This window comes from Arachis hypogaea, chromosome 12 (assembly GCF_003086295.3).
Source record: "Arachis hypogaea cultivar Tifrunner chromosome 12, arahy.Tifrunner.gnm2.J5K5, whole genome shotgun sequence".
Classification (NCBI taxonomy): Eukaryota; Viridiplantae; Streptophyta; class Magnoliopsida; order Fabales; family Fabaceae; genus Arachis; species Arachis hypogaea.
Window position 1 is genome coordinate 111,743,485 of NC_092047.1, and position 12,153 is coordinate 111,755,637.

General features: G+C 29.3%; 1 protein-coding gene across 3 annotated transcripts; it reads right to left on the bottom strand.

Annotated features, from left to right (window-relative positions):
- Nucleotides 1–8,632: 8,632 nt before the first annotated feature.
- On the bottom strand, nt 8,633–11,540 carry LOC112728294 (glutathione S-transferase 1-like). Of its 3 annotated transcripts, none has more exons than XM_025778367.3 (8): nt 11,334–11,539; nt 11,106–11,162; nt 10,919–11,004; nt 10,359–10,430; nt 9,728–9,781; nt 9,550–9,618; nt 9,365–9,426; nt 8,634–9,239 (listed from the first exon to the last, which is right to left on the bottom strand). In XM_025778367.3, exons 1-8 carry the CDS (start codon nt 11,401–11,403, stop codon nt 9,095–9,097), a joined length of 615 nt encoding a protein of 204 aa, XP_025634152.1. In that variant the 5' UTR covers nt 11,404–11,539; the 3' UTR covers nt 8,634–9,094. The 3 variants fall into 3 exon arrangements, with proteins under 3 accessions (XP_025634153.1, XP_025634152.1, XP_025634155.1); XM_025778370.2 differs by having other exon boundaries at nt 9,188–9,239; nt 9,550–9,622; nt 11,334–11,523; XM_025778368.3 differs by lacking the exon at nt 9,550–9,618 and having other exon boundaries at nt 8,633–9,239; nt 11,334–11,540.
- Between the last annotated feature and the right edge of the window lie 613 nt (nt 11,541–12,153).

Sequence of the window (12,153 nt, forward strand, 5' to 3'; positions counted from 1 at the left end):
CAGTATCATTACTAAAAGTTAATCAAGGGATGTTTATTGAGTTCTACCTCTACTAATCTACTATCAGCCGTTCAATAACTACTATCCATGATAGAAAAACAATAGCCCCATTTGATCATACAACAATCCACTTATATATCGGGATTTGGATCCTCTAAGTTTGAATTTCACTTTAGAGAGTAAAGTGTGATCTTCTACCCTTGAATAGTTTCTCTTTCATATTTATTATTGGTCTCACCTATGAAATCAATGGTGAGAGATCAAATACTAAATACTAAAATCAATGGTGAGAGTAATGATATAGTATCACAAAAGCATTGCCATATATCCTCCTAAATACTAAAATGTAGAATTGTAGATACTCTCAATGTCTTCAAATTTTAAAAACAAGTATTCTTCTTTATTTAGTAGTTAGAAGAATGTTGAAGAGGATCAAACATTTTCAAGCTAGAAAATCTGAATCTTATTATTGTTTCGGTGCAAAACTTAACACCAAATTATGTAAAAAATGCCAAGAGAACATTGTACACTACAACTTTTGTTTACATCATAAGGATCAAAGTAAGAACCTTTTGTCCCAAATAACACAACTCCCACTTTATCATGCCTGTTGTAGATCAGCTGCGCATAAATTAAAAGAAAAACACGAAAAGGGTCATGCAATGTTATTGTTGCATGTTGCAACTAAACAAAAATAAAACTCAAGGTGGGTGAAGAATAACAATAGGAGTAATGAATAGAAGACCTTCTTCTGCACAAGCATGGAACAAAGCTTCTCAATTACAGGAATAACAGAATGCATGGATTGACCCACATCAAGCAGCAAAACCAAAGCTTCCTGTGATCATTATAAGCAAAATACATATTAAAGTTTGAATTTTTTAAAATGGTTTCTGTTATTCATCTTTTTATTAACAGAAAAACCAAAGCCAAAACTCTATGTACTAAATTTGCATGAAATGGAAAAGTTATTTCTTTTATACAAAAAGGAAAAAGAATATGATTGGATAACTTGTTCCTAGCCATGGAAAAGCAGAGAAAAAGATTTAAGCTTGAAGAAGAAAGTATAGTGTTAAGTTGAGTGATGGTTTGTCTTCGTTTTTTTCTTTTTCTTTTTTTTCTTCTGTTACCGCTTCGATGGTTATAAATACCAAAAGTCACAAGTGTCCTACATTGCGTAATGTTGTGATTGTTGTCTTTGTCTCTTGCAATATCCATCATGTAGGATTGTAGGTTGCTTTGATTTTCACACATAATAATTCTATTTAAGGATTTTTTTTGTTTCGTGTAATTGTTATTCTTATATACTATATTAATAAAAGTTTAATTACAAAATTTTCAAGAATAAATTTTATAACATATAATTTATAATTTATGCACCTCATATGATAAAATATCAATAAAAAAATTCAATAAATAATATGTAATCAAATATTATTTTAAGTCAATATATTATAAATAGCTTAAATGAAAAATATTGGACTTATTTTCTCTTCTTAGTGAGACCTAAATCCATTTTGGAGGCTGTCTCTTTATAGGTCTGCACCTATTTATTAATATCCTAATCAAATTTTTTGAGGGTGGCTGAGAGAGTCAGAGAATGAAAGAGTAATTATAGGGTAAGAGATAGAAAAGGAAATAGAATTTTCGTTTTTATACAGAATAGTCCACTTTAACATAAATTTTAGTTAATTTTTTATTTGGGTAATTTACATAATTGAATTGTTTGACCTCCAAAATTATATAATTGCAACTTTATAAAGTAGAAGACATAAATATATTTTTTTATATCTTTATAGAAATCGCTATTGGCAGTAGCGGTTTACAGAGACACGTAATCCGCTGCAAGCAGCCGCAGATTATATTGGTGGAGTGCAATACAGAATTCGCTAGAGACAGTAGCGATTTATGTTGAAGGAGGCTTGTGTATAACCGCTACTGGCAATAACGTTTATGTGTATGAGATTACGAGCGTAAACCACTGAAGACAGTAGTCAGTAGCAGTTTACGTTGAGTGGACATATATGTTAATATTATAAATTAATTTTTTTATAAAAAATTAAATTTTTAATATTATTTAAATGAAAAAGATATAGCTTTTGAAAATAAAATAAAAATTAAAAAATAAAAATATTTAAAAATTATTAAAATTTATTATTTTTAATTATTAATATTTAAAAATATATAATAAAATTAATAAATTCTGATTGCTTTAACATTTTTCTAACTTATATACTTTATTATCGTATATATAACAAATAACAAATATAAAAGACAAAAGTTTGTTAGAAATTTAAGAAGGATAACAAAAATTGGTGCTTAACAAAAGTTCCTTGATGCTATGCCAAATAAACCACGACATCATGAATAATACATGAGAAGGATTAAATATCACGTATGTGAACGGTAAGGTAAGAAATATATATAAAATGAAGCAAAGTTAGGTTGAATTTTAAGGAGAGCTTAACTTTATAATTTTATAAGAAAAAAAATCTTTAAAAAGACCATTTTTTTTTTAAATTCTAAATTTTTTTCTCAATAAAAATGTTTTATGGGTATCATTGACTATTAACTAAGTCTAAATTTTTTTATTATTTTAAACTCCAAAAGAAAATTTGAATACTCTCTATTTATCAATGAAAAAAAATAAAAAATTAATTTTTATTTATTAAGATGTGGTGTTTCAGCTTGGTCACCATAAAATATGTCCACTCAACGTAAATCGCTACTGCTTCCAGCGGTTTACGCTCGCATCCCCACAAACCCCTTCAATAAAAACCACTGTCTCTAGTGATTTCTGTATTGCTGTATTGCACACCACCAACTTAATATGCGGCTGCTTGCAGCGGATTACATGTCTCTGTAGCGGTTAGATATGAAAAAATGTATTTATGTCTTCTATTTTATAAAATTACAATTGTGTAATTTTAGAGGTCAAACAATTTAATTATGTAAATTTTCCTTTGTATTTTGTATATTGTTGCATTCATTTTTGAAAATAAGATAAGACAAGATATTAATAATAAGATACAAATGATAAAAATACAAAATTTTATATTCTGTTTAGTGATAAACTATAACAAATTATAAAAATCTAATTTATTCTCATTTTTTTCATTCAAAAAATTTGAGAAAAAATATTACAATAAAAAATATAATTATAAAAAATTAACAAGAATAATGAAAAAAAAAATAAAAAATAAGTTGTATCTGTTGTTAGTGTCTTCATATCCTTTTTATTAGGATGGACATAAAATACACTAATTTAGTGTCATTGGATACAATGTCTCTGTACACATCTTATCTATCAAACACGATTTTGTGTCTTTGTTTGTCCGTCTCGGTAATTGTTGTCAATAGCTCTCATTTTGAGTATTTTTTATTTGGGTAAAATTATTAAATAATACTCAAAAAGGCATATTGTTGACAAAAATAATTCTAAAAGTTACTAATAACAAATAAATCTCTAAAAATTTTAAAAAATGCAACAAAAATAAATAGATATTAAATATATATTTTTTTAAAAATTAAAAGTTAAATTTTAATGTAATTTTTTATAAGCATTATTAAAAAAATAAAATCTTTTCATTCTTAAAATTTAGTAATTTTATATCAAGTAATTTTTTTAAAACAATTTTTTATTATGAATAATCAAGTTTTTTTAAATTAAAAAATATTCTAAAAATCAAAATTTGCTTTAATCTTTTTGTGCACCTTCTAAATACTAATAGTTATTTAAATGTCTCTACAAAAATTGAAATTAAATGGATAAGGTGTTTATTAAATACCAAATTTTTTTATTATTTTTAAAAAATATAATATTTATTGGTTGTTTTATTTTCAAATCATTATTCGTATCTTTAAAAGTTATTTTTATTAGCGATATAAATTTTGGATATAATTTAGCATTTTACTCTTTTTATCTTATTTTTTATTTGTAAATTTTAGTGTTTTAGCTAATTATATATAATTTGTGTTTTATTTAAGATTCTATTGTACCTTATATATGATTATAATAAAATTATTTTTTAGTCTAAATGATTTGTAATTTTTATTTTTTATATTAAATTTTTTTTATATTTTTTATTTTAATATATTTCTATTATTATGTTATTTGATATATTTGCTTGTTGATAATTACTATATGATATTAAGAGTACTCTTGTATTATTCTTGTGTTAGATTTGTATTATTTTTTATTTTGGGTTCTTTCAAAAATATTATGAATCTAACACAAATAAATTTTGTGGTTTGACTGAATGATAAAACTATATACGAGTATATGGCTTTGTTGTTTGTTCTATTAGAAAAGTATAATAAATTAAATGTATAAAATTATACCAGCGAATTGAATTATAGATTTTTTTATATAAATTAAATAATTCTATTATTTATCGATATAAATAACTTTTTAAAATTTTTATCAAATTGTATCGGATTGGTCAAGAAGAAAGACTATAACTCTGTCATTTCGGATTTCATAATTACAAACAGAAAGTATGTTGCCATTCCCATTCTATGTTATTCCCATAAATAAAATTTCACCATAATTTTTATACAGATGCGTACCATCGACGAATATGAATGACTTGCAGTGTTTGAAGGCTTTCACACAGGCAAGGAATGTCTAAAAAACCTTGTCAAACATACTGCAATCACGTACCAGGAGATGACCATTATAATATGGAACAACATTGATATTACATACTGTTTCGGGACAATAATTCTGTAGTGTCTGCAGTAACCTCGGCATCTTGTTGTATGACTTCTCCCAATCACTGTATATCTGAACAATTACCTTCTACTTTGCTATCCACACCTTTCTGTACGAGGGTTTGAAGTGATAGATTTGTCTAACTGTACCCTATAGGGTGGCTATCCTCACGGACGGGTTGGATTGTATCACCGGAGGATGACACGGCAGATGAGAGTATTGTCCAACTGTCGGTGGGAGCTAGACACGTGTGCGCGCTTCCCACCCTACGAACCTCCCTAAAGAAATAAAACTACATTGTTTGTGTACATTTACCATAAAAGTAATGGCTAAGAATATAGATGACATTTACATTTACTAATATCCGAGATTCTGTCGGAGAGCGACGCGGAGACTCCAAGGGCAGCCTGCTTCGTGTTGTCGGCAACACACATGGTACTTTAATCAATCAGACTTCAGTACTCGGTACTCTGCACTTCGACGGATGCTGTAATTCTTCACCCTCTGCAGTACTGCATCTCTGCTTTTGAATCTGTGGCCTACCTTGAACTCCAGACCCCCATCTAACTTTTAATCGTCTTCACTCGTGTTGAAAAATGGATTTTTCTCTTGCACCACATCCATATCCAATGTATGATAATGACTTGGCACAGACGACAACCCCGAAATTGGGTGCGGGCCGGCAAAAGATACCGGTGTGATGGCTCCACCGGAATCTCGTACACAAGCTCCTCCTCGTCATCATCATCTTGTGACGAATCGCTGTCGTTGCTATCCGCAACATAATCCTTGTTAGATCCGTCACCGTCAACGTCCATGCCATCCAACGGACTAGCAACATGGATGGACGGTGGTGCGAGAGGCGGATCATCCTACACAAAAGTCCGACTGTCCAGATTCACTACCACCAACATCACCAACCTCTGCGGAGAGCTCCATGCCTCCATCACTTGTTCGGCCATGATTCTACCATGGATGTCAAACATCAGCCGCACATGCTCGTCGCCATGCAGCCAAAACAGACAAAATAAAAAATTTCCATTTTCCATCAGTACTAGTAGCCTATACCCTACCCGTCCGACCTCTTTTCTCCCACTATCAGCGACGTTCCTCAATATCAGACTATGCAGCTCCGACAACGAGGCAACTCGCTGTGTGCGCAACAACACGGGATTCTCACACTCAAACACGACCTCATTATCACCATTTCTCATAAGACAATTGGGATACACACATACAACCAAATATCCGCTACTACTAGACATTATGGCTAATTTGCGAAAAAATAAGGTGTAGGAGAAGTAGTGAACTTGTTGTGAAGAATAACAATGGGTTGCACGTCCGTTTATAGCTGCTGAAAATTTATCCTACGTATTTCCTTTACACAGTAAACAAATTAATTTTACATGTATTTCGTTTACCGTGTAAACGAATTTATTTTACACGTATTTCGTTCTCACTGTAAACGAAATGCAGTGTAAACGAAATATGAGATGCGACGCAATTTGGTAAAAACGTTGAAAATTGTTTATATCGGTAAATAATAGAATTATTTAATTTATATAAAAAAATCCCACAAAAATTTTTGCACATCACACAAACTTAGTAAAAATCATTTATATATAGCACAGAATTTTTTGCACCTAACACATAAAATTTTACTGCAAATGTATTTTGTTAGTTGCCAAGTCAATATGTTTAGTATGTTGTCAAAAAAATTTTGTACTGCAACTAAAATTTATGTGCTATGCATAGAGGTAACACAACGGGCTGAACTCGTCGAATCCGCCAACAAAAGCAAAAAACGCTATGATTTTGAACTTGTCAATATCGAAAAACTGCGCTAAACCTGCGAGTTTTGGTGCCAAAGATTTTTTTATAATAAAAAAGTGATTAATTATACAAAAATTAACAATCATATAATTTTTAAACATAAATTTTTCATTTTTTTTCTTTTTGTTCTTCTTTTTGTAATTCACTTTATTTATTTATTTTAGATTTTTATATATATACTGAAATTATGTGACTTATTTATTAAAATAAAGATGATTCAATTTATAGATATTATTTTGAATAATTTTATTAAAGTTAAAAATTTAAAAGAAGATAGTGAAAAAATTGTATTATAATTTGACTATTTTTTATTTATATTTAATTTTTTAATTTTCATATGTTTATTATTTTTTTTAAATGTTAAGCAGGTTAGCCCGCCAATCCGTCATAAAAACCAGGCCTGACTGGTATTTTGAGTCCACTTTACTTGGCACGCACGATGGGCTTTTTTATTGATGAAGTCTTTGGTAGGGCGGACTATTCATTTTGCCACCCCTAACTGAGTGTATTTTGTTAGTTGAGTGTTAATGTTTTGACTGTAGTGCGTATTTTATTTTACTTTGTTGATTGGGTGTCGATAGTCTCGACATGTGATCTTCCGAAAATTTTTGTGTTTTATACTAAAATTTTCTGAGCTCTGCTCCAAAATTTATATGTTGTGCATTAAAATTTTCATACTCTAGTTTTATGAATATATATAGAAGAAGAAGATAATAAAGACGACCAAGACGATAATAATAATGATAATAAAAGAGGATGAAAAAAAAAGTGAATAAATTAAACAACAATAACAACACCAGTAGGAATAACAATAATAACAACAGTTACAATAATAACAACAACGACGACGACCGTAATGGCAACAATAATAATACTGACGTTAAAGAAAGAAGTGTGAAATATATGTATGAAAAAAAGAAACACATGATGATTTAGTTGAAAATACGCCCCTAAGTCTTACAAAATCATTAACGGCATGACAATGTTGTCCATCGAAAACAATTTTCCGGGTGTACTTTGATGTTTACAATCTTGTGTGTACTTTAGTCTATCCCAAATTCTATCAAGTGTACTTTTGTCTATTTACTTTATACTTTACCATATCAATATCAAACCGGGTTAATACTCAAATTCGTCCCGAAAGATTACGCGATATTCATTTTCGTCCTCGAATGATTTTTTTAATCAAATTAGTCCCTGAAAGATAAAAAATAAGTCAAATTAGTCATTCTGTCAGTTAGGCGATGATGTGGCACGTTAAGTGCCACGTGGCAGGTCAACGCCACGGTCAACGCCACGGTCAACGCCACGTGGCACGCCACTGACACACGTGTCAGTTGACATGTAAAAAAGATTTTTATAGTCAAAATAATCCTTGAAAGTCCAGACGTAAGTCATTTTCATCCCTCAAATTTTAAAAATTAGTCAAACTAGTTCTTATATAAGTTTTTTTATTTTTTCTTCATAATATTATATTTGAAATATTTTTTGATACTACTAATTTTAATAGAAATGTAATTGACAAACAAAACATTAGTAATTGTATCTTTTCTTCTTAAAAATTTTTTCCAATAAAATTATCTCTCTCCTTTAATTCTTCTCAAAATCTTATTCTTTTCTATTCTAAAACATTTTTCTTACATACATTTTACTGGAATATATATATATACACTCAAAATTGAAATGTATGTATTTATTAACCTAAACAAAATTATATGCTCAAAATCAAAATTTATGTATGTTAACCTAAACAAAGTTATACCACTATTTTTTTTCTGCTACATATTTGTTTTTCCATTACGGTATTACTTACATATAGGATGTAATGATAGTGATACTTAGAGTCAAAATTTAAGAAGATCCACAAATTTTGACTCTAAGTATTACTATCATTACATTCTATACGTAAGTAATACCGTAATGGACAAAAAAACATGTAGAAAAAAAATAGTGGTATAACTTTGTTTAGTTTAACATACATAAATTTTGATTTCGAGCATATAACTTTGTTTAGGTTAATAAATACATAATATATGTATTTATTAACCTAAACAAAGTTATATGCTCGAAATCAAAATTTATGTATGTTAAACTAAACAAAGTTATATATATATATATATTCTAGTAAAATGTATGTAAGAAAAATATTTTGGAATAGAAAAGAATAAGAGAGATTTTGAGAAGAATTAAAGGAAAGAGATAATTTTATTGGAAAAAATTTTTAAGAAGAAAAGATACAATTACTAATGTTTTGTTTGTCAATTACATTTCTATTAAAATTAGTAGTATCAAAAAATATTTCAAATATAATATTATGAAGAAAAAAAAAATTATATAAGGACTAGTTTGACTAATTTTTAAAATTTGAGGAATGAAAATGACTTACGTCTAGACTTTCAAGGATTATTTTGACTATAAAAATCTTTTTTACATGTCAAGTGACACGTGGTGTTGACCTGGGTATGCCACGTGTCGCTGACCTGCCACGTGGCACTTAACGTGCCACGTCATCGCCTGACTGACAGAAGGACTAATTTGACTTATTTTTTATCTTTCAGGGACTAATTTGATTAAAAAAATCATTCGAGGACGAAAATGAAGATCGCGTAATCTTTCAGGGACAATTTGAGTATTAACCCATATCAAACCTATTAACTGCTTGCATAATCTGTGGAGCCAAGAATACATCAGCCTGCACATTACAAGTTTTTTTTTCAAAAAGAAAAATTCAAAAAAAAAAAAAAAAAAAAAACACTTTGTTAGATATGCATCTTTTAGTATGATATCTTTAATCTTTAAGAGCAACAAGAAGTGCACCATGTAGATATGTTCTCCTGTTGCATATTTTCCAGCAACATCCTTCTATAACTTCTCAAGAGCTGCACACACACACACACATATATATATTGGTCAATTATAAGAAAAGATTTTGAAACAATTTCAAACTGCAAAGGACATGCCATATATACATATCTTAGTGTGGTAAAATTGTGCTTAATTACCCAAGAAACCTTTGTCAATCTTATATTGTGCCCACTGTTTTGTTTCAGCACCAAACATTTTCTCCATATCTTTCTATTAGGAAAAAGGAAATCAGATAAATGAAAAATGTCAAAAATTGCAAAAACATTTTGTGTGCATAGAGGCAATCCAAGCATTTCAAATGAAAAGAAGATATACCAAAGCACTAATCATATGATAAGGTTGAATGCTGGAGTTAATCATACTTGCTATCTGTGAAACAATACAGTATAAGCATTAGATGATACGAGGCCTCGATGATATGACCATGTAATAATGTAATAAATGCAGGTATATGAACGGTTATATCTCTATCACGTCTACTCATGCAAGATCATCTTTTGAAAAATGCTAAATTGAATTCTAGATCTTTTTGGTTATAGAAACTTTTATACCATGTCGTGAAACTACTTGTTCTAAAAGTTCAAGCTGATAGTAAGAGACACACAAATGGCTATATATCTAACATCATGCAAAATTCAACTATTATCCATTACAGATTGGATTACAGAATCAAGAACTAGTTGAAAATGCTTACAATGCATGGTTTTCTTGTTCCTTTATATATGTATTGCATTCTGTAGAAGCTATATATCAGAATATTTATAAGAAGGTTTTATTTATAATATTCTCTCTACTATAATAATTCTCAAGATGATTTGATTTGTTCCTATTGAATTCTTTTAGAAGATGCTAAACCAGTAGGCTTAAATGAAGTAATGAACATCGATTCAAGAAGCATTCATGTTAGTTGTTACTAATCGAAAATTTCAATCATACCAAAATTTACCTGAAGATTGAGAGCTCGGATCTGAGGATCAACTGGCAAAAGTGGCTTTTGAGTATACTTTTCCTCCAAATACTAATAAAAAAGGACGAAGGGGAAGACATTATTTTATTGTTTTGGTATAAATTTGAACAAAGAACACCAAACCATAATCAGTGACATGCATCAAAACGAAATTCAAGTATCAGAAAATTTTAATAATTTTCCCACTTAAGGGCCATCATTAAGCTTGATACAATAATGAATTTAATTTTGATGGCCAGTGCAAAATATTTTACATGTACATTTAATTACGTAATTCTACGTGAGCAAAAATAACTCATTTTCACGTTAACCGCGTGAATAGATGTCAAAAAAACGAATGTGATCGAACCACTGGGTAAGTATTATACTAATAGAGCATCAAAATTAAACTCTACAATGATATGACTGAGAAATCAACAGATTTCATTGTTTTCCTTCTCAAGATTTTAAAAGCAAAAAAACACTGAAAAAAACAGAAAATGAAAACAGAAACCACGCAACCAAGTATTTTTCTAACAAATTGCTAGCATTAAACATACCAGAAATATTGCATAAGAGTCTGAAACCACCACATGATCATCAGCTAATACCGGAACACAATGGAGAGGGTTCAATTTCTCAAACTCTGAAATTCAAGCATAGATTATTGATTCTAATTCAATACATTCAACAGTAAAAGTCAATTTTTTTTCCTTTGATACACATGTACTCTAACTATGCATTCACCTGGACTAAACTGTTCCCCTTTTACAAGATCCACTGCTTTATACTCATAAGGAATCCCTATTCATTTCAGATCAATAGAGAAACCAAAATCAAATAAAGTCTACATTACTTGTCCCAAGTTAAATAAATAAATTCAAAGATTAGCATAGAGCTGCAATTTCTGAACTCTCTAGAAATAAAGAACATATTTTTAAGACAAATTTGCAAATCAAAATCCCAAAGCTTTACCTTTGAGGCACAAAGCAAAGCGGATACGCCATGAGCATGAGCTTAACCAATAAGAGTACAACACAATCATGGTAGTAGTAGTAGTAATGGAGAAACTGATTCCTAGTTAGCTACACTCCAATGGTAGATGCTAGATTAAGTAATTTACACTTGAATCTACTTTGCGGTGTTCTTTTTTGTTCTATATGGTCAAACATATCTACTTTGACAAGTGTCACTGTGTCAAGCAGTTTGACCTTTGACTTATGACACGTGCGAAAATTTCTTATACATATGGATATTGTTGTGGACTAATCTCTACTGTATGAATAATAGATGTGTTTTTTTTTCTGCTCTTTTTTTTAATATGATGTCTAACATAAGCTCGTTCAAATAGTAAGAATGATTTGTCAATGAGTTAAACTCAAATGGCATAGTCTTCTCATACTCAATTAAGAGATTGCGGATTCGAATCTCATATCTTTAATAAAAAAAAATAAAAATAAATAATAAGAATGATTTAATATTTAATATAATTGGACACCTCGACTAAATTGAGTAAATTGTTGCTTAATAAAATTAGATGAGATTGAAAAATGGAATCTATTAAAAATTTAATTGAAAATTAGTTAATAAATCAAGCCAATCTACAAGGATTAAACCCACGTGACACTGAATTTCATTAGATTGATTTTGTATCATGTAATTGCTTTTTTGCAAACACTATTTAGGTATCAAAGTCAAATTTGCAAAAGTGACATTCTATGGGGTTTTTTGCCTTTGGTGCAAAAATTCCATCAGTTTAACTAGTAGCTAACTAAGCTAATTCAGATTTGTTGAG